The 21646-nt window shown below is 46.9% G+C and overlaps 4 protein-coding genes across 5 annotated transcripts; 2 read left to right on the top strand and 2 right to left on the bottom strand.

Annotated features, from left to right (window-relative positions):
• The first annotated feature begins 117 nt into the window (after window positions 1–117).
• LOC120678923 (beta-carotene isomerase D27, chloroplastic-like) lies at window positions 118–3392 on the top strand. 2 transcript variants are annotated; one of them, XR_005676888.1, is made up of 5 exons: window positions 119–955; window positions 1036–1142; window positions 1386–1481; window positions 1589–1744; window positions 3096–3392. XR_005676888.1 is itself a non-coding variant. In XM_039960374.1 (4 exons), the coding sequence occupies exons 1-4, from the start codon at window positions 372–374 to the stop codon at window positions 1633–1635; spliced, it is 834 nt and encodes a 277-aa protein (XP_039816308.1). In that variant the 5' UTR covers window positions 118–371; the 3' UTR covers window positions 1636–2014. The 2 variants fall into 2 exon arrangements, 1 of the variants encoding a protein (XP_039816308.1); XM_039960374.1 differs by lacking the exon at window positions 3096–3392 and having other exon boundaries at window positions 118–955; window positions 1589–2014.
• Window positions 3393–10761: 7369 nt separating this feature from the next.
• Window positions 10762–12257, bottom strand: LOC120679725 (myosin-binding protein 7-like). Its single transcript, XM_039961381.1, has 2 exons — window positions 11795–12257; window positions 10762–10766 (listed from the first exon to the last, which is right to left on the bottom strand). Exons 1-2 carry the CDS (start codon window positions 12255–12257, stop codon window positions 10762–10764), a joined length of 468 nt encoding a protein of 155 aa, XP_039817315.1.
• Window positions 12258–13434: 1177 nt separating this feature from the next.
• LOC120679393 lies at window positions 13435–14336 on the bottom strand. Its single transcript, XM_039960979.1, has 2 exons — window positions 14115–14336; window positions 13435–14009 (listed from the first exon to the last, which is right to left on the bottom strand). The coding sequence occupies exon 2, from the start codon at window positions 13977–13979 to the stop codon at window positions 13620–13622; it is 360 nt and encodes a 119-aa protein (XP_039816913.1). The 5' UTR covers window positions 13980–14009; window positions 14115–14336; the 3' UTR covers window positions 13435–13619.
• A 1657-nt stretch (window positions 14337–15993) lies between these two features.
• On the top strand, window positions 15994–21387 carry LOC120679368 (molybdate-anion transporter-like). The gene is made up of 9 exons (XM_039960947.1): window positions 15994–16372; window positions 16459–16603; window positions 17371–17539; window positions 17625–17880; window positions 18414–18502; window positions 18635–18817; window positions 20588–20673; window positions 20752–20836; window positions 20921–21387. Exons 1-9 carry the CDS (start codon window positions 16156–16158, stop codon window positions 21053–21055), a joined length of 1365 nt encoding a protein of 454 aa, XP_039816881.1. The 5' UTR covers window positions 15994–16155; the 3' UTR covers window positions 21056–21387.
• Window positions 21388–21646: the final 259 nt, after the last annotated feature.

Genomic DNA, 21646 nt, shown 5'->3' with positions numbered 1-21646 from the left:
GCTTTCTCGAAAACCAGCTTTGGCCCCAATCTGGCCCATTTTATCTCTTCTCCTGGGCGTGGCCGTGGACACCACACGCCAGTCGATTCGTCGTCTCTGCACGATATCCAAACCCCGCGCTAATTGTTGTGGCCGTCGTGCCACCTGGAGAGGCTCCCGTCGGTCGGGGCCACACCCTGGAAGAACTCACCAGGCACCACCGGCCGCCGCCGCCGCCACGGTGTCGTCCTCGCAGCCTCACAGCGCGGCCATCCATCTCGGCGCTGCGACAAGGCGAGGACACGGCACGCCCGGGCACCAGCCTCACAGCGCGGCCCTCCATCTCAGCTGGTGCAGTGGCAGTGCAGCAACTCGCCGGCAGATTACGGCCGATGGAAGCAGCCCGGCCCATGGAGCTCTGCTTCGCCGCGCGCGCAGGCACGCTGACGCCGACGCCGGCCGGGAGGGCGCCAGCAAGGCTGAAGAAGCGGCGCGCCGGGGCCGGCACCACGGTGCGGTGCGCGGCGACGGCGCCGGCGCCGATGGGGGAGAAGACGGAGTACCGCGACGGCCCGCTGGAGCGCGCGTTCATGGGGCTGTTCGCGCGCAAGATGGAGAAGTACGCTACCGGCGGCGGCGGCGGCAAGAAGAAGCAGCAGCAGCCGGCGGGGACGGGGAAGGAGAAGGCGGTGTGGGAGTGGGACTACGAGAGCTTCGTGGACGTGTCGCGGCGCGTGATGGTGGGGCGGACGCGCGCGCAGCAGCAGGAGGCCGTGCGCGAGGTGCTCCTCTCCATGCTGCCCCCCGGCGCGCCGGAGCAGTTCCGGAAGCTATTCCCGCCGACGCGGTGGGCGTCCGAGTTCAACGCCGCGCTCACCGTGCCCTTCTTCCACTGGCTCGTCGGCCCCTCGGAGGTCATCGAGGTGGAGGTCAACGGCGTCAAGCAGAAGAGCGGGGTGCTCATCAAGAAATGCAGGTAAATGAATCTCTTGTAGTTTGTAGTTGTAGGATGTCAGCTCAGAGATCCTAATGGAAACAAGAACTGAAAACGAACAGGTACCTGGAGAACAGCGGGTGCGTCGGGATGTGCGTCAACATGTGCAAGATTCCGACGCAGGACTTCTTCACCAACGAGTTTGGACTCCCCCTCACCATGAATCCAAGTAATAACCTCTCCCTTGCTGACACCAATTCATTTTCATTCAGTTTTCAGTTCACTGCCTGAAAGTGCAGAAATGGCCTTGTGCATATAACTGGAGTACTGGACCTGTACTTGACATTCATACCAGTTCATGCTGTGTTACATTCGGGCGAATCGTTGGGCTTTCTTTTTCCTTTCAGAATCATCCATCATTCTAGCTGATCATAGATCACACATTATTGACCAACCATGCATATCTCTGCAGATTTTGAAGACATGAGCTGCGAGATGATATATGGTCAGGTGCCACCTCCCTTGGAAGAGGATCCAGCATCCAAGCAACCTTGCTATCCAAACCTCTGTGAGTGCTTCCAAAACCACCAACATGACAACCCAACACTGAAGGGCTGCACGCCTGCACTTGCAAAACGGTTGTACTTATACATGTTGCTCCTTCTGTTTCTTCAGGTTCCATGTCCACGCCTTCTGCCCCAGTCTGCCCCAAACTTCAGTAGACGAGGAGCTCATCGCTGAGTCGAGTTCAGCTTCAGCGCGCATTCAGTTTTGTCAGGGCAACTTCAGAGAAACCGCATGCAACTGAAGCTTCACAGTACATAGTAACAGGTAAGGATGGTTCGAATGCGCCACGTTCGTGATGCGCTGAACTCTGATTGGGTTTGGTTGTTAGATCCCGTGAACCATAAATTAGCATGGAACAAGCATGAAGCGTCAAACTCAACTCAACCCAACCTCGTGTTATCAACTTAAATAGCTTAACTGTTGAGTAGGCTGGAAGTAGGATGCATAATTACTACCTGCTAGACTTGCTATGGGACTATGATGTGGTGTCAAGCTTATAACATATTGAATAGACAAAAGTCTATATTGGCCCTATGAACTTGTCACCGAGTTTAAAAAAAAAAACTTCACTCAAAGACTGAACATCCTAGACCCCAAACTCTTGAAACCATTTGATTTGCTCCCCCGAGACCAAAACCATCCTGGTTTTCGCCACAACAGAGCGGGTTTTCATTTTTTTTCTCCCTCCAATTTTCATAGCAAGAAAAAAATAGTTAAATGGGTCTAAAAATTATAAAAAAATTTATAGAGGTATAGTAGGTGATAGATAAATTATTTTAACTATTTTTTAGTTGGGAAGCGAAATTTTAAAATATAGATATGTGAATATGGGTAAAATTTAAGTTTCATTGACTTTTAAGGCATCAAAGCATGCTCTAAAATTTACCAAATTTGAAACTTAAGGTTCATTTTGAACTTAATTTATCATATTAATTTTATTTGACTCATCTTTCGTAGAAATTTTCACTCATCTTCCACAGAAATTTTCAAACTTTTATTAAAATAATCAAATTTGGTGCAAAATTTGCCCTTTACAAACAAACTTAGAATATTGTTATGGACAATCATTCAAATAAATTTACATGATAAACTAAATTGAAAATAAACCTTAGGTTTCAAATTTGGTAAAATTTTTAGAATGTTTTGATACTCTAAAAATTCAATGAAACTTAAATTTTACCCATATTCAAATATTTATATTTCAAATTTTTTGCACTAAAACTAAAAAATAGTTTTCCTATCACCTACTCTACCTCTGTAAAAAATTCATAATTTTTTAGATCTATTGAACTATTTGTTTTCTTGCTATGAAAGTTGGAGGGACAAAAAAAAGGAAAAACCGTTGTCATGTGGCAAAAATCAGGGTGTTTTTTTGGGGGGGGGGGGGGTGTGGGGGTTGGGTTGTGGGGTGGTAAATCAAACGTTTTCAAGAGTTAATGGGGGGTTTCTTGAACTCGATGACAAGTTCAGGGGAGCAATAAAGACTTTTCTCTTATTTATTTGAGGGGTACCCTTATTTAAGGTAGGGAGTGTATTTTGATGATTACTATAACATTTTTTATGTTGGTGATGAGTTTGGTAATATGTTGAAGCACTTCCATCTCCAAAATAATAGGTTTTCGGTACTGGGGATGAAGATGAGATGAGATGCTCTAAACTCGAAGATGTGGTACCGGATGTCCTCCTGTTGCACATTTCATCGATCAGCTTGTCGTGTATATGATTTGTTCTCTCATTTGATCATGCAGACATATATACGTACCAACACCAAAGTTGCAGCCATCAGAACTAGTAAATATCCAACTCTATTTTGCTGGCCTGATACTAGCATGTATTGGGCATCAGGGCATGTGTACGTTCCGACTTGAGCATGTACTAATACTTGATAAGGGCCATACGGATCACATGACAATATGCAAATAATCATCTGGGGCATAGTTAGAGCACAGACTGCTCGAACCGGTAACTAGTAAACTAGAACATCCACACCACAACATAGAGTTGCACTACACAAGAACACAAGGTGATAACACGCTGCATTCTTGCTCACGCAAAGGACATCATTATTGCCTACAACTACGACGTAGAGTCAATTGTAGGGTTTCTCCTTCCTTCTGCCAGACAATGGCCAAGTGGCCATGTAGCCGAAGAGTCATGCTAGACCGTCTTGTCTTGCTGCTCGTGTTGTGCGGCCTCCTCCTGTGTCTTTTGTTGCGCCCTTTGCAGACAGTGGAAGATCTAGGAATGGATTAAGAAGTTGCTGATTTTCTTTTCCCTCTTCTTTTTTTCCCTCTTCCTTTTTTCTTCCTCCCCTTTCTCCTCGTCCTTTCTCTACAAAATGGAGGGGGGGGGGGGGGGGGGGGGTCCCAGGAGGGCTTCATTGTTTGTGGGGTCGGAGGGGGGAGGGGTGGAGCCTTCCTAGACCCACCGCTCGATCCACCCCTGAGTGCGGCCGCCGGGAGCTTGAGCTCTTTGTCCTTGCCTCATAGGAACCGTACAGCCCCAGGACTATCAACACTATCCCCAATGAAGCGCATCTAGGCCGATAGATGCTAATGGTAAGTTTCGGTAATTAATGACAACCGTATGCGACTAACGTGTGTTTTGAAGGATAAAATAATGATTAGTCTAGTCTCATATGAAATGTGAAAGGAGACCCCTCAATTCGGAACAACCATGCGTGCCAAGGATTCAATCTTAAAGATTAAGGACCTTTGTAGTCTCAAGTGTCATAAGGAGATGAAGGACACTTGATTTAGCTAGGGTTTATAGTTTTTAGTTCTTGACCGTACTATTAAGAGGGGTTCATGAGTTAGTAGCTTGACCAAAATTAAGTTGGCCTTAGAAATCTTGCACACTCGCTCAAAAACAGCCCAAGATGGTCAATAGAAGTTAACACAATGCTTGGAAGAAGAAACAATCGAAGTTACGTTCAAATCCAAGTCAATTCAGTTGAAAACAAAGAAAAACAACAGCACCGATTTAACCGATGCCTTAGCATCGGTGCATCCGACGCTTGGCGGAAGTTCCGACGCCCCTGTCGGTCTATCTCTCTGGATGCAAGCAGAAATCAAATCAACAATCTCTATAGCACCGGTTGAACCGATGGTCCGAAGCAAAGCACCGGTGTATTAGATGTACTATGTTCCAGAGAGCATGTTTTGGTGGACCTCAACTCCTCTTCAGCACCGGTTGAACCGACGCTTCAGAATCAACCACCGGTGCATTAGATGTACTATGTTCCAAAGAGCATGTTTTGGTGGACCTCAACTCCTCTTCAGCACCGGTTGAACCGACGCTTCAGAATCAACCACCGGTGCATTGGATGTACTATGTTCCAGAGAGCTTGTTTGAGTTGATCAGTGAACCTCTTTAGCACCGGTTGAACCGATGCCTCTATGGAGCATGCACCGGTGCAATGACACAAACCTGGATACTGTGTCAGAAACCCCAAAGGCTACTAATTGGACACAGAGAGACCGGTTGAACCGACGCATTCACTTTCTAACCCGTCGGTTCTTCCGGTGGTCACGATTTTTCTGCAGTGAATTTCCAACGGCTATGTGGCCCCCTCCACTCTATATAAGGGCACCCCCTGGCTCATTTGAAGTACCTTTGACACCTTGAATACCTGAGGCCACCCTTGAGAAGAGAAAGTGCTTTGAGCAAAAGAGAGAAGATCTAGTATATTATTTGTGCTTCAACCTTGAAGAATTCATCCTTTGCAAGTGTAGCAAGTGTGCTTGAGCTAAGGCCAACTGAGTGTAGGTCAAGTGAAGGCTTAGGAGCTTGTTACTCTTGGTGTTTGATGGCACCTAGCCGGTCTTGGTGATCGGGAGGTTCTTGGTAAGCTCTTGGAGTTTGTGGGAGCCCCAAGACAAGAAGATTGTACACGGTGTGAAGCTCGCCGTTCCGGAGATGGAGAATGAGCATTCTTAGTGATCACTTGCTCCTTGGTGAAGCAATGGAGCTATACCCTTGTGTGGGTGCTCCAACGTGGATTAGGGGGGAGCGTCAACTCCTCGATACCACGGGAAAAAATCCGGTTGTCTCGTGTCCCTTACTTTTATTTCAAGCAATTAAATCCATTTGTTGTTATTCTTGCATTTGATTGATTGTAGATTGACTAGGACAACTTGCATGGTAGTGTGAACTCTTGCTTAAGTTTTGATCTTGCTAGCGTGCAACCATCTAGACAAAATGATTATGATAGTGTGTTTACCTACCTAAGGACATTTTGCTAGCATGCTCTAGTGACTAGGTTTCAAATTTGTAGATTGGGCAATACTAGTCTAGGTTAAGGACTAGGTAGAAATTTGAAAAAGTCACAATTCAACCCCCCTTCTTGAGACACGATCCTTTCACCCAACACCAAGCACGTGATCACCAAACAGATAAATATACTTATCCCTGCTGCTACTCTCAACGGTAATTAAAATGCTAATTAACCGGTTTTATATTTTCGTTTTCAAACACCTCTATCTCGGTTTGCGTATGGAGATGAAAATATGTAGTGCACTTTTACATGTTATGCGTTCCTTGTGCGTGTATGCTGATGTTGCATAACTGAATTTCATTATTCTAGCTACTTGCAATTGAACAAAGCACACACTTTTAAGTGCCACTGGTAAGACCACACATTTTAGTTCAGCTTCTCGTGGCGGACAGTTGGTTAAATTGAGTTACAGCTGATAGAGAATGTATTTTTAATATTATTTAGAATTTGGTGCATCGATCTATTTGAACCGGGTGGAACCAATAATTGAACTCTTAGGAGCTCAACCGTTAGTAGTTCAAGTACTTAAAACTTCAAAATAAATACTAACCGCAACATCTCTATCTAAAATATGAGGATTTTTATTTTTTATCCGTGCCAAACCCTGTACTATCTTATATCTACTGCATTGTTGCGTGTGCCAACTTTTTTTTTAAATTTCCCTCTCAGCAAAAATTAGATATTTGTTGGATCGGATATAAATTTTGACGGTGGCCGCTGCGTCGTGTTTCGTCCGATCCTTACAGTGAAAAGTCGTGCACTTTTATGAATTCGTCCCGTGCCTGTCCACGACCAAACCAGCCAGAGAAACGTACAGGGGTTGAGTTCTCGGTGATGGACAGGAACAGCTGCCGAGAATGTCTATGGTCGGTCACGCGTCCCATCTCCATCGAGATCGCGCACAGGCACGGCACCGTCTTCGTCTTCCCCCGGCCGCGTGCCGTGTTGGAGATAGTAAATTAAACCACAGCTGATTCGGTCCGATTGTGCCTTGTTCGTGCGGCGCTGAAATCTGATTCGGTTTGTTATCCTTACTTGCAGATCGTTACTGGGAAACCGTTGGCTTGAGATCGAGAAAATTTGCACATGAACATTGTTGTTCATTGTTGCGGCAGTAACATTAATTTCTATACAAGAACACTCCTAGAAAACTCTACACTAGTACCGGGCAAAAACTCTTGGTTAGTACCGGTCTCCCGTCCGGTATCATCCTGTCAGTACTAGTCAGAGCGACTGGTACTAAATGGAGTATCTAGTACGAGTCGCTCGCCCGCCACATCATGCGTAGTTTTTTTTTCTTTTCTCATTTTCTTTTCCATACGGCACCGACCACCATTGCATTCACAATCACACGCATTCACAATCACATGAATCACAAGAATCACAAAAAATTCACAATCACATGATCCGGTTACAGATTTCACAAAAATACATAAACCAAAATCACAGATTTCACATCAACAAGCTAAAGTTTCACATGAATAAAAAAAATTCATAATCACATAGCCACATGGAGCCCACCACGTGCCCTTAGTGCCCGACAGCCTTCGCGCCCCCTGTGCCGACGGCCCCCCTCCCTTGGTGGCCGGTGGCCTCCGCGCCACCCATGCGCCAGCAGCGGCCAGGGAAGGCCTCCGCGCCCCCGGCATGCCAGCAGCCGCCGCAGCTCCATGCCCATAGCCACCGCTGCACCCCATGTCCGCGCGCTTCGTCGCCGCTGGGCACTCGCGCCGCCATCCCGGCCCACGGCCGCGTGCTCCGCCGCCGCCGCCTCGCGCTCGTGCCGCCGCCGGGTGACAGACAAAGGAGGGAAGCGGAGTGGATGACGGGAGAGAGAGAGAGAAAGAGAGAGAGAGGTGGAGGGAGATGGGGGACACGGAAGAGATAAGGAATAAGAGGGATTCGGAGAGATGGTGGGGAGAGTTGGTGGGCTCGTTGATCCTGGGTCAATTGATTCAGCCAATGGCTTGTAGGTTGTTGACGCTTCTTAAAGCGCCAATTTACGTACCGCAAGCGCACGGATCATGTAGCTTTTCCCTTAGAGTATTCCCCCAAGGTTTATCAATCCACGGAACAAGTGTATTACTATGCTTAACTAAGCACTAATAATGTTGGTAAAAGATCTATATTGAGTGTTTGAGTGTGAAATAGATCTAATCTAACCAATCTAATCTAATCTAGACTAGTGAGCAATGATAGATGTGTGCACAAGATATGAAGAGCATTTGTCCATAGGGTCTAGGATCACTAGAGATGTAATCGCCAAGCAACGAAGAACGGATCTAATCTACCAAAGGTGTGTTCCAAGATCAAAACCTTTCCCTCCTGCATACTGTCACTACACGAGGATAATCGGTAACAAATCAACAAGAACACGATAGTTGATGTAATCTAAATAAACCATGCAAGAGCAAAGCAAACCCAAAGCCAAGTCGCGAACTATTAGGCATCAAAGCATCATCAACAAGAATCGTGATAGATCAATCTCATAAAGGATTCGGCAATTACAACTCAAGATCTCCTTATAACCCCATGAACAAACGAGGACTTTACCCCATGAAGCTAGGAGAAGCGTAATCGATCATGGTGGTGAAATCTCCGGCAAGGGATGGATCCCTTGCTGTCCTCCAACTTGCAGCGGCGCCGAGGGACGATGAGGCCTCCGGTGTCCCCTTTCTCTTGTGTCTAACTTGAATGTATCTCTGGATGCTCTTCTCTGGATCCTCTCGATCTTTTCTGCTGCCCTTCTGCGATCTTTAGATGCCCCCTCTTTGACGGCGGCTTCGGGGTATTTATAGGCAGATATAGTCGGCGGTTTTGGTAAAACACAGATTAGGGTTGACGCATACTTCGCGCTGAAGAAAACTGAGACCGATTGGGCTCCGAAATGGGCTAGGCCGGCCGGCCCAAGGACTCCAGGCCGGCCGGCCTGGGCCCTTTCTGGCCCCTTTTGGTCCCATCTTTCGCGTGTTGAATCTTCCTCTTATTTCTCATCTTAGCCCAGTTATAACCATGCGTCAAAACATCTCCGAAAATGTCCAATTTCCTGTCAAAATGCAACATGCTCCAAAATCCAGGACAAAATCGAAAACGGTTAAGTTCGGGTGCCAAGTGGCGGGTTAGTACATGAATCATCCCGAAGAATTTACCAAAACAACTCCTAATCATATAGTAAAATGGGTACTTAAGGAGCGCCAACATAGGTCTGCCCATCACGCGGATCCCTCGGTTAACCGACGGACCGTTCGTTCCACCTGGGCGGAACATTTGCCTGTAATGACGTTCGGACGTCCGAATCAACTGACTGTCCGCCCCCTAAGGCAAACCATCCGCAGTGCAACTTTTAGGTTCAGAAAAAAAACTAGAAAACTTAACCGAGGCAGTTACCTAAAAACGACCGCCTCGGTTAACCAGTGCACCATCCGCTCCCCTTGGGCGAACCGTCCTCCTGTAATGACGTTCGGACATCCGAACCTTCTGCAGTGAAGTTCGGACGTCCGAACCAGCGGACTGTCCATCCCCTATGGCCGGACTATATGTGGTGCTAACTTTTTTTTGATAAAGCGTGTCTGGAGGCAGTGCTCTTGATATTAGTGCCGGGTGGTCACTACACCCGATATTAATTTGAGATCTTGAAGGCCGGTATTGAATCTTTTCGAGGCCATTTAGTACCAGATCAACCCACAAGCTGGTACTAAGTTGCCATTTAGCTGTTGCACCCTAGCGTCGGTGCAGGCCCGGTCCTGAGATTTTAGTGGCCCAGGGCGAAATTAAATTTGGAGGCCCTTAATACAAATATTCATATCATATCGTCTTGAATATTTCTACTCAAATTGATGATGTTGCTATTTTTTTTTAAAAAAACAAAGGTAATTGGAAAGTAGCACAAAGACTAAGAGTATACTAGATGAACACGCGGAAGCTAAGGAAGTTTACTAATTGTCACGGGAACTTGGAGCTCAATGTATACAAAACTAGATTGCATCCCTAACCCATGCTCAATGAGTTCACTTACCAGCTGCAATGAATGCAAAGTTCACGCTTTACCATCTACGCCTCAGCCAAGAGACGCGCCTCGCACTCGTGCATGGTGCTCGGGCGATTTTGCCTCTTGTAGCTACAGACTCGGGTTCCAATAACGCAATGGAAGATGAGGACGACGCAATGGATTTTGCCTCTTGCAGCTACAGACTTGTGTCCTGGTATTGGTAGGTTGAGGTGTCGGCGAGAATGCAGGAGGTGCGAGGGCTCTTGCTGGGGAACAAGAAGTTTCGTCATGCACAATCTCCGCCCACGATCTCGTGATGTTCCGATCTATAAGGCCTAATTAACTATATGTTTAATGTGACTGCTACACATACACGTAGAAGACTTGTACTCCTAGTATACGCGTATTTGGAGAGGGGCCCCTTGGATTCCGAGGCCTGGGGCAGCCGCACGGCTCGACCCCCCTCAGGACTAGGCCTGCGTCGGTGACGCACTTTAGTGCCGACCAATGGCTCCTGAGGGCACTGTGCGCACCACAGGGTACTAATTGAGGCGTTAGTACCGGACCAAAGTGCGGCCGGTACTAACGTGCGCGGACGAATGTGTCATTTTCTGGTAGTGGAATGTACATAGCCTAGCTTGTAACTACAGTTACAGGCTTGTTCTGATTCTGAACCAATACAGAGCAGATTATATGTACATGTGTGTAATTACAGTTGAAAGGTTGGTTTCTGTGCTTTGGTGTAACTGTGAACCAAAATGAACATGATGATGCCTTTTATCATTTCTTTCGAACCAAGGCCTCAACCCCATTTCCATTACCAAAACAGAAATCATGATGCTTTTATCGTGCAATAGCATTTTTTGGATCCAGAATAACAAAAAGGAATTACTGCATATCTTGAATACTCTAGCAAAATGAAGTTCAAAAAAATGAAACAGTTTTGCCAATTTTGAGTACAGTGCTTTCGGGGTAAAGGAAACATAATGGTGCCCCTTCCAAGTCTTTGGTCGTTGGCTAACCTAAAAAAGCAATCATATTCATAAAAAGCATCAGTACAAAAGCAATCATCTTCATCACACTGTATCTTTTCAGGAAGCTGCATGTAGGCAGTGTTAAAACTCATAGAAAGAGCATCACTACAAAAGGAGCTTGACAGTAATTTTGACAAACTCTAGGCTTAAAGACATGGTGAAGGTGAAGGTGAAGGTGAGAGGAATCTCAATTCTCAACACGCTTAAAATGCACCCTGGGTCCTCAAACTTTTCGCCTCCTACCATCTGCGTCCTCAAACTTTAAAAGTCACTATCTAGGTCCCTCATCTTTTACCACAGCGCACGGACGGTCCAAAGTCAGCCACGCCAGCTCCATAATCCGACGTGGCAGTGCCATCGTGTGTCCGCCCATGCCAATTTAACAACAAAAAAAACCCAGGCTCGCGGCGCCGCCGCCGCACTCGCCGCCGGCCAGATTCCGGCGGCTCACATTGCCAGCGGCGAGGAAGGAGAGGGGGATGGGTTAGAGGAGGTCGAGCTCTACATGTTGGGGGTCTTGGTGAGGGTCGGGGCGGCCGGGAGGTGGGTCGCCGGCGGAACAGTGGTGGAGGCGGCAGTGGCTTGCGGCGACGGCGGCGCTCCGGTGAGGTGGGGTCGGCGGGAATGGGTCGGAGAGCTTCATTGGAAGGTGGGGAAGCCGTCTGGGTGCTCGGTTGCGGCGATGGAAGGCCGGGGAGGGGACGTCCACGGCGAGCTAGGCGGCGGCGGCGACAATGGCGGGGCGGCGGCGGGTTTGGGCGTGCGTGGGGTCTCTGTTGGCCTTTTTTAGGCAACAGGGCAAGGAAGGAGGAGTGGGGCGCGGGCAGGGAGGCCGGGCAGCATGCAGGCGCGTGGCGGCCGCGGCGCTTGGCCGGACGTAGCTGTCGCCGAGCGGCCGTCATGACGCGGCGTGCTCGACGGAGCAGAGCGCAGTGGCGGTGCAAGGTCGGTGGCAGCAGGCGGTGGCATAGGCGGCGGCGGCGGCGCAGGCCGCCGGGTGGCGAGTGCGTCCTCACGCTGGAGCGCCCGCACCGCGGCGTCGTGCTTGGTGAGCGCATCCTCGAGCGCGGCGAGCTCGGCGGCATCGTGGGCCATCTTCTCCTCGGCGTAGCTGCGGAACTGGTGCGCCTCCATCATGGCCTCGGCCTTCTCACGCTGCAGGCAGAGGATCATGGTCATGGCCTCGCTGGCGTCGCCCCGCTCGGCGTCGAGCTCCGCCTGCAGGTCTTCGAGCGCGGCCTGTTGCCGCGCGAGTGCCTCCCGCAGCGCCGCAGCCTCGTCGCCGATCTCCACCCGTACCACCGCGGGGGGCGCCTCGGGCGGGGCGGCCCTCTGTAGCAGCGACGGTGGCCTCGCGGGGGTCACGCTGGTTGCCGGCGGGGATGCGGCGGAGGTCGGGTGGCCGCAGAGGGGCAGAGCGAGGGAGGGGTTCGGCGGCGCCGGCCATGGCGGTTGCGGGGGATGACGGCACGCGCGCATGGGGAAGAGGATGGGTGGAGAATGGGAAAGGAATGGGCGCTGAGCCGGTTTTTTTTTGCTAAAGTGGCACGGGTGGACACACGTTGGCACGGCCACATCGGATCATGGAGCTGGCGTGGCTGACTTTGGACCGTCCATGCACCGTGGCAAAAGATGAGGGACCTAGATAGTCACTTTTAAAGTTTGAGGACACAGATGGGAGGAGGATGCGAAAAGTTTGAGGACCCAGGATGCATTTTACTCTATATGTTAAAAGCTTACATTGTACATCTTCACAAAACGACGTTTAGGGGAAACTGTGTCAAACAACATGAAAAGTCCTATACCTAGTATTATGGGTGAACAGAAACTTGGGATCTGGACGGTCGGAACCGTTGTGACACAGTTAGCATTGGTCTGCCAATAAGTTGAGATAAACTGAGGAATACCCATCATAGGTCATGCTGTGTAAAAAGGTTGAGCTGGACGAAGTCAATCGAGTTATGGAAGAGACTAAGAAGAAGAAGTTGCATTATATTCGGGGTCGTGGTAAAAATGAACGACAAACACAGCATTGGATCTTAATAATGTACCACCATCACAGCAAAAGGAAAGGTCACTGCAAATTCAAAAGAAATCAAGAGAAGTCTAGGAAGCCTCATGGCAGCCGGTTCTCTGACGTTATTGCTCTTTAGATGAAATCTGTGTGACGGTTGAAAGCTGCATCAGTTAAAAGTTTACACAAAGCCTCTCCTCTTAATGAAAAAAAGTTTACCCAAAGCCAAGGTAGTAATTTAGGGAAAGTTTTGTTACAGCTGCTAGCTTTATCAAGCCGCCAAAGGCACGGTCTAGTAATCTAGTTTAATTTGGTCTCGCCCAGATGAGACCGGCCCCGGGGTTTTCCATGCCCACATGAGCCGCCACTGGTGACTGCCTGCCTAATCATATCGACCTCACATCAAAGATGAGCAGAGCACCAACGCAACGAATTGCTAAGTGATCTACCACTCTACTAGCTAGGAGATGAAACAATTCAAGTTAGGAATATCTCCTCTTCTTCAGCACACCATGGAATTCGTCGTGAGCAATTAAACTGAATAAAATGACTTATTTTTTAATTGAACAAAGATTAACATATACCCCCTCCATCCCATAAAAGTGCAATTCTAATATTTAAAAAATTTATAAAAAAGTATCAAAGCACAAATCCCATAAAAACCGATTTTTTTTCAAAATAAAGTACCACATCAGGATCTCCATCTATCTATATGATCTCTGTACATAATATCTCCAGCCGACCGAAATCTCAAGTTATGCAATTATATATACACTCCCAACCCCAAATGAAATTGATCCAATGGCGCACGACAGGACACGCGCGCACTAGTTGTGGACGACCACGGCGGCCAACGGCGGCGGCGCGCCCGCGGAGCCTCCTTTGCCGCCGGAGAAGCGGAGCGCGAGGCAGACGAGGGGCGGGGTGCAGGCGAGCACGAGGCCGACGGGCACCATCCAGAGGTGGGCGTAGGCGGGGTGGAACGCGACGGCCCACCACGCCAGCAGCGCCGCGCCGGCCACGGCCGCCGCCGCGAGGCACACGTCCACGGCGGCCTCGGCGATGACGACGGCCGCTTCCTCCCGCCGGCCCCCTCTCTTGAGGGTGAGGGCCCCCACCAACGCGCCATCATCCGCCGCCGCCTTGCTGCTGCCCGGGTGGTGGTGCGTCCGCGCCGTCGGGAGCATGTCGATCGTAGTCTACCGAAGGAGATCGAGCTACAGAGCGAGCTGACGATGAGTCCAGGCAGCAGGGAGGTGATTATATTGGGCGGCGCGGCGGCGAAGGCGAAGGCGGTCAACGCAAGCTAGCTAACTGATCACCTGGGGCTTGCATCATGCAGTGTAGGTAGTAGTCGAACGCTGATGCTTGTTTGTTCATCCTATATCTACTGCGCTTTTGCAACTTTTTTTTCCCTTCTCAGCAAAGATCTTTTTACGATGGCCGCTGCGTCGCGTTTCGTCCTGATAGTGTTGAATGGTGTCTAGTTTTCTCGGCCGGTGATGATGGACAGTTGGACAGGAACAGCCGAACAGCTGCCGAGAATGTCTACCCATTCTCTTGGTCGGTCGCGCGTACCATCTCCATCAAGCTAATAAGGTAGCTAAGCTAGCTAGCGCACAACGTACGGCATCCATCGTCGTCTTCCCCGGCCGCGTGCCGTGTTGGATGGATCACTGATATATATATATATATATATATATATATATATATATATATATATATATATATATATATATATATATATATATATATATACACACACACATATATATATATATATATACACATATATATATATATATACACACATATATATATGTACATATATATATGTATGTATACATATATATGTATACATATACATATATGTATACATATATATATGTATACATATATATGTATATATATATATATGACGATATATATATATATACATATATATATATATATACACACACATATATATATACACATATATATATATGTACATATATATATATGTACATATATATATATATGTATGTATACATATATATGTATACATATACGCTCAAAAGTGTATGCAGCACTGTGTTGTGTGTGTATGGAATCTATACAACTTAATTGCTACCACTATATATATACTATATTATTTGTACTGAACCGACATATATTGAGTATGTTCTTAGCTATCCTTGTGTGCTTTGCTACCTTTCCAGTGCATTTTAGGCTCCACTGGACGACGAACTATCAAATGAAAAAAGAGGTCCAGAAAACTCTTCAATGTAGTTTTGTTCTTTATATTGTTTTCTATCAAGTTGTCCTTCTTTTGTATCACCAAATATTTTCCTTGATATGAATCAAATATGAGACAACTTTCTAGTATCTTTCTAAATAAATAAATAAATAAACTGAGTACTTATGTTGAAAACAAAACATGACATCAACCTTTTTTTTAAAGAAAAGAACAGGCCAATCCTACTCAACACAGCAAAAATCTGCAAATAAAAGATCCTAAAAATGCCTCGTATTTGGAATAGGATGAATTTGAGCTAAATTCGGTTAGCCCCCAAAAGGGAACTAGTTCCAAGAAAGTGATTTAGTTTTCTTTTTCTTAGAGGAGATAGTGATTTAGTTTTTTTTAACTATTTAGTTTTCGTTTTTTTAGAGGAGAAAGTGATTTAGTTTTGCGGTGGTTTTGTGGGCACATAAGGAGGGATAGAGTCAGGAACGAAGTTATTCGGGATAGGGTCGGGGTGGCACCAATTGAGGAGAAACTTATCCAGCATCGGCTGAGATGGTTTGGACATGTCCAACGAAGGCCTCCTGAGGCGCCGGTGCATAATGGGGTTCTTGAGCGGGTCGATAATGTAAAGAGGGGTAGAGGTAGACCTAAACTGACGTGGGATGAGTCGGTTAAGAGAGACCTTAAGGATTGGAATATCTCTAAAGAGATAGCTTTGGATAGGAGCGCTTGGAGACTAGCTATCAATGTGCCTGAACTTTGAACTTATTTCTTTCGGGTTTCATCTCTAGCCTACCCCAACTTGCTTGGGAAAAAAAAGGCTATGTTGTTGTTGTAAAGTGATTTAGTTTTCTTTTTTTAGAGGAGAAAGTGATTTATTTAGTTAAGAAACCCGGTCTATCTACGAATATGGGCTGAGAATTCAACAGCTGGCACAAGCCCATCACTAATCTTGGCCCAACTTCTCGTAGTTCGCCCCACTCCCACCATTTCCTCTCGCCGTCTTCCCCCGTCGATCTCGTCGGCGACACCCACCACTACCCCGCCGTGGCGCCGTCCGGCCCCACTCGGCGCCCCCCGCCTTCGACTCCTGCCTGCGACCCAGCCACGGATCCCGAGGAGGCGGAGCCCCGGAGATGGGGGTGGTGATCGAGCGGGAGGAGTGGGCGCTCACCCCGCTCGCCTACCCGCTCCTCTCCGCCGCGGGCCTCGCCGCCGTGCTCCTCCTCCCTTACTTCTCCGCGAGGGCCGCGGCGCACGCGGCCGGGTCCTCCCCTTCGCCCTTCGACGCGGGCGCCGGCCCCTTCCTGAGGTTCCGCCGCGCCTTCCTCCTCCTCTTCGCCCTCGCGTCCGGTGAGCAGCTGCCGCGCCCCCTCCGGTATCCTGCCCTTTGTCGTGCCGAGCCTAATGGCGTCGCGCCGGTTGTTGTTTTCCTGCAGTGGTCGAGGGGATCCAGTCCGTGTTCGGCGAGGATGAGTTCGTGCGCTGTGGGCTTGGCAGGGAGCAGATGGCCGCGCGCCTTGCCGCTACCGCTGCAGCTGCGCTCTTCCCCGGCGCCATTTCTGGCGTCATCTCCGACAAAATGTAAGCTCTTGGGACGAATGATTTTGCTCAGTTTTGTGACGATGACAAATTTTCATGTAGAGTTTAGAGCTTGAGTTTAATTTAGGTGGTGTAGCATTTTGCATAGCTCGTTCAGCTCCCCCCATATTGGTTGGTGGGATATACATACTGTAGTACATAAGCAATGCATATCGAAACGACCTTTACCTGATTCTGGTGTTTAAACAGAGTAACTGGCTAACCTCTTTTTTCTTCTTCCAAAACTGACTAACTTGGTGCTGTTTATGAGCATCAGTTTTTGGTATGAAGCCAGGACATGAATAGTAGGTGCCTATTATGTTTACAAATGTTTGCTTGAACTAGTTCATATGTCCGCTGATCAACTATAGCCTAGAGATCTGTTCATAGCCTTGTGAATTTCCATTTTGTGATGGGGAGTGATTGGCAACTGATATCTGCACCTTTATGTCTGAATCCAGCAGTGGCGTATGTTTCCTGTTATACCACCTAGTTCACTAGCTATTAATTTTCTGTGTCAGAAAGGCCTTATGTCTCCACTAAAATTATGGGTACATAAAATTGTTTTCTGGGTACAGCATAAAAATCCTGAAGTCACAAACCTAGGCGGGTGCCTCATTATGCAGTTTAGCATACTGTGTGTTTGTAGATTCTTTTTCCCTGTCAACTGCACTTAATCCTTTGGTTCAGCAGTTACTGTCATGTAATACATTACTATGCTTTTGTCCTTCCAATAGTTGCTATAACAATTCTTTCTCCGATGTTTATAGAGGACCACGGAGGTTTTGCATATTTTACTGGGTACTTCAGCTTGCAGTGGGTACCTTAAAGAGTTTCAGTGCGCTTCGTTGTGCATGGATCAACAATTTCATTCTGACTCTTGCCTCTTCGATGTTCTCTTTCTGTTTTGAGACGTGGCTTGTGGTGGAGCATGAGAAGGTTTGTGTGTTTGAAATGCTGTGTGCTATTACTGAGTTATTTATGTTTTACAAGTTATTAATTGCTTTACCCTGACTTTTTTCAGCAAGACCAGAAGCAAGATTTGCTGTTTGATACCTTCTGGCTGATGACATTCTTTGAATCAGTGTCCCTTATTGGAAGTCAAGAAATCACAAATGTCTTGGTTAGTAATGATGACAATGGATTCTTGCTTCCCTATGCATTTGCAGCCACACTATCAGTAGTGGGGATTCTGTATACCAGAAATGCATCAAGTACCACTCAGCATGCGTCTGCCATTGGGAGCTACCAGAAATCGTTTTTTGCTCATGTCCTCAGAGGTGAGTGGTGAGTCATCTTGCTTACTCCAGTGCTTTCTTTCTCATTTATGTTGATATAGCTCTATTTATATTTAATAAATAAGGTCATGAATATATACATGATGTGACTGAGAAATATAAGTTGGTCAATGTTTGATGGCATTGTATTTGAAACTTTTGAGCCAAGTAGGAGATTTTACGATTTCATCATATAGCGTATGCTGTTTTGTAACCTTTTAATGATATTGCCATTGACTTGTTGAATATTGTCGATGAATATTTTATAGCATGAGGTATAGTTGTAAATAAATATGATCCAATACTCTGTTGGTCTACTGCCACATATTTATGTGTTTGTCGAAATAAGCATATCAGAATATTGCTTTAGTCAATTTAAGAGCTTTTTTATGTGAAAAATGTATTAAGGGATGCAGTCTTTCCATCTCTCACTATATGAACTAGCGAATCATGATTGTTACTTCTCTTGCAGGTCAAGCTTTTTTCAGTGCTTACATATTCCATTAAAATTTCTGACAGCAATTATTATGTTTCAGACAAAAGAGTACTGATCCTGGTCTTAGCTCAAGCAAGCATCCATTTTGCAGTCTCAGCCTTTTGGTTTCTCTGGGCACCAACCATAGTGGTATTAATCTGTACTGATGTTCTTTTCCTGCTAGTTTTCTCCCTGTGTTCTGTATGATTACTTTTCCCTGAAGCTTGAGGCTGAAGTTGTGTTATTGTACTCAACTACTCATAGATCTGTTGATTGGCACAGGCTGATGGAAGGTATGCTCAACTGTCACTAATTTACCCCTGTTTCTTGGCATCAAGAATGCTTGGAAGCGCTGGTTTTCCATGGTTTTATGGAGCCACAGCTCCTTTCCAGAATGAGGACAGCCTGACAATAGCTTACGTTGGTGCTGGCATCTCATTGTCTATTGTGGCCTATGATTACCAGGTACGCGCCACATATCTCTAAGGCAACATTTAGTTGAAAATTTGTTGGTTGAAGTGTTGTAGTTAGGCGCAAGGCCCCTTGACCGGGAGGGAGGGAGAGTTCTTGATTCCCACTAAGTTATCTATTAGATTGGTACTTCATAGCTATAATCCAAATCTGATTACAATTCATCCTAAGACTCCTTATACTACTACTATTCCTAATCTGGTTACAATTCATCCTAAGACTTCATAGGTGCTCTATTCTATTTCGCTGCTAGGTCCTGCCGACCATTGCATCTCTCCACTTTGTCGTTGCTGTCTAATAGAAACAATGATGATGGTTTATCTCGACCGTATCCTGTCCAAAGTATTGGTCGTCCTTGCCGCCAGAAATTCATGGTCAATTTTCAAAGTCCCAGATTATTGGTTCCAGGGAGCTTAGTCAGTTTATCCCCAATATAATGTCATAATTTCCCAGTGGAATGCTGTAGCAATCGATGTGGAATTTTCCTCTGCCCACTGATAGTTGTAGATTGCGACAAATCCCAACATTCGATATGCAGTCTCCATTGGCCACTGTCACTTTTAATCCTTTTAGAAACTGGTTCTATTGGAAGGTTGAGGGAGTGGAGAGTCTTGGCATTGATGAAATTATGTGTAGAAACTGAGTGCAATAAGGTCAGTAGGGTTTTACCGTTTATTGTTACCCCGATTTGCATTGGAGGACTGGTAGGAATCCCTGTTCCTGTGTGTATCGAGATCAGCACCTTTGTGTCAATGCCGTGTATTGGAACTATTGGATTTTGGAATGTTATATCTCCTCATTGCTCCGATCATATTGCCTTGCAAGGGCTATTGCTAAGTCCTGAGGTTGATTAGCTCCGTTTCAATGTGCAACAATTCTGATAGTTCCGCTCCTGCCATATACAACATTGTTTGCTGTGTTTGATTGAGATTGTTGGTTTTTGCTAGCTGTTCCATGAATTGGTCTGTGTACTCCTCCATTGGCCCTTGTTGTCGCAATTCTGATAATTTCCACAAGGAATTGTCCCCGCATGGTGGCCCAAAATGTTTTTGGAATGCTGAGGAGAATTGGGACCATGGAGTTCCTTTGTTGTGCTCAAACTGTATGAACCAGATGCGAGCATGATCTGTTAGATGGAAAGATGCTATTGGGTTTTGTCCTCCAACAGTGTCCTTTGAGTTAAAAGATTTTTGCATCTGTAAAGCCATGTCGAGAGGTCCTTGTCCCATTATATTCTGGGTTGCCCAAGATGTGTTTCTGCTGTGAATCTGGAGAGTTGCCTCCCTCCTTTTCCTCCACGGCTGAATGCTCCATTGTTGGTTGTGGAGCTTTTTTCTGGATCTGTTCTTTGTTCTTCTTTGGGGTTGTCGCATAAGTTTGAGGTGCCTCCTTAGGTTCCTCCTCCATTAGTTGATCAGTTCTCGTTCTCCTGGATGTTAGGGCATCCAATTTTTGCTGAATTATTTTCATGTGCGCTCACCACTTGGTTATTTCATCCTGTTCCTCTGGAGGATCCATAGCAGCAGGAGTGTCAAGCTAGCTCTCAATACCAGATGTTAGGGGTTGATTTGTTCATTATCAATCTCCTCATACATATATAGAGGACCTGACTTGCCCCCTAAGTTACCTATTAGATTGGTTGTTTATAGAGAGAATTTATAATTCATCCTATGAATCCTAATCTATTATTATTCCTACGTGACACCTGGTGCTCTTTCCTATTTCGCTAGGTCCTGCCGACCATAACATTTGTTCTTTTAACAGGAGATTGGAACATTGGTGATACTGTTCTGCATCTTCCATGCATGTGTAGGCTTTATTTTACCTTCACTAGCGAGATTGAGAACAATGTGAGTTGCTGGTCCAAGTACAATCGAGTTTAAGTTACCACATACTACGTTCTGTTTACAAAACTGGCATCACTGCAGGTACCTGCCAAATGAGCTGCGTGGGGGCATGATGAGCTTTTCGCTGTCATTAGCAAATGCTGCTATCTTCATTTTCCTGTTACAGGTAGCCATCTGGAGTCCTTCTCAGTGAAGATTTTCTGTGCCCAGATGTCCACGCAGCGCTGACAACCATTCCGTTCCTCTGCAGGACGCCCACCCTCGAAGCATTGCCCATTCAACCATTCTGGGTCTTGCATCCTGTGGCCTGTTAGGAGCTGGGGGTTGCATTTGCATGCTGAGGCGGTGGAGGAAGCACACTCGCCAGAATGCCCGGAGCTTGTAGGCCCTCTGGGGCATCCAAGGCTACAGGACACATACAACTTGCGGGTGATTTTGTAGCAAGCATGCTAGTACCTCACATTTTTCGTCAACCCCCCCACGTCCGGAAATTGATGATAACAGCATTGGTCAGTGATCACTTGTGCAGCGTATGTGAAGTTAGTTTTTGTGTTCAAAGAAATGGTTTGGTTCGACGGTCTGGCACATTCTGTATACTTGTGATGTAGCCAGAAAGTTTTCTCCCAATGTACCGTGACAGGCGATGTAAAATTTTGATTTGACAATACATTATTGATGCCTTGTAAATACCAAATTGTTCTCCGAGTTTTTGTGCCAGTAACACGATTCTTGTAATAAACGTGCCAGTAAGTATGGCTTCGTTTCCTCAATCTCGCGCAGCGCCTTGCACCGGCACTCCAGCTCCCGGTAGCACACGTCCTTCAAGTGCCACAGCGGGAGCGGGAGCAGGGGTGCGACGCCGGCGCAGGCCCGGCTGGCGGCGCCGCTGGCCATCGTCGGCGGCGGATCGGGTGAGCATCAATTGAAGTCCCAGGCTTCCCCTGAGCCTGACGAGTAAGACGACTCATGAACCTTG

This window comes from Panicum virgatum, chromosome 6N, assembly GCF_016808335.1.
Source record: "Panicum virgatum strain AP13 chromosome 6N, P.virgatum_v5, whole genome shotgun sequence".
Classification (NCBI taxonomy): domain Eukaryota; kingdom Viridiplantae; phylum Streptophyta; class Magnoliopsida; order Poales; family Poaceae; genus Panicum; species Panicum virgatum.
Note: the sequence above shows the minus strand (reverse complement) of the source record. Positions and strands in the feature narration are given on the sequence as shown.

Excerpts from the sequence above, each read along its gene's own strand:
- LOC120679725 (XM_039961381.1), bottom strand. The coding sequence starts at position 12,257 with ATGCGCGCGTGCCGTCATCCCCCGCAACCGCCATGGCCGGCGCCGCCG.
- LOC120678923 (XM_039960374.1), top strand. The coding sequence starts at position 372 with ATGGAAGCAGCCCGGCCCATGGAGCTCTGCTTCGCCGCGCGCGCAGGC. Across the intron at positions 956-1,035 it reads GTGCTCATCAAGAAATGCAG|GTACCTGGAGAACAGCGGGT; the intron begins GTAAATGAATCT and ends GAAAACGAACAG. Across the intron at positions 1,143-1,385 it reads CCCCCTCACCATGAATCCAA|ATTTTGAAGACATGAGCTGC; the intron begins GTAATAACCTCT and ends ATATCTCTGCAG.
- LOC120679393 (XM_039960979.1), bottom strand. The coding sequence starts at position 13,979 with ATGCTCCCGACGGCGCGGACGCACCACCACCCGGGCAGCAGCAAGGCG.
- LOC120679368 (XM_039960947.1), top strand. The coding sequence starts at position 16,156 with ATGGGGGTGGTGATCGAGCGGGAGGAGTGGGCGCTCACCCCGCTCGCC. Across the intron at positions 16,604-17,370 it reads GGCGTCATCTCCGACAAAAT|AGGACCACGGAGGTTTTGCA; the intron begins GTAAGCTCTTGG and ends CGATGTTTATAG. Across the intron at positions 20,837-20,920 it reads TCTTCATTTTCCTGTTACAG|GACGCCCACCCTCGAAGCAT; the intron begins GTAGCCATCTGG and ends GTTCCTCTGCAG.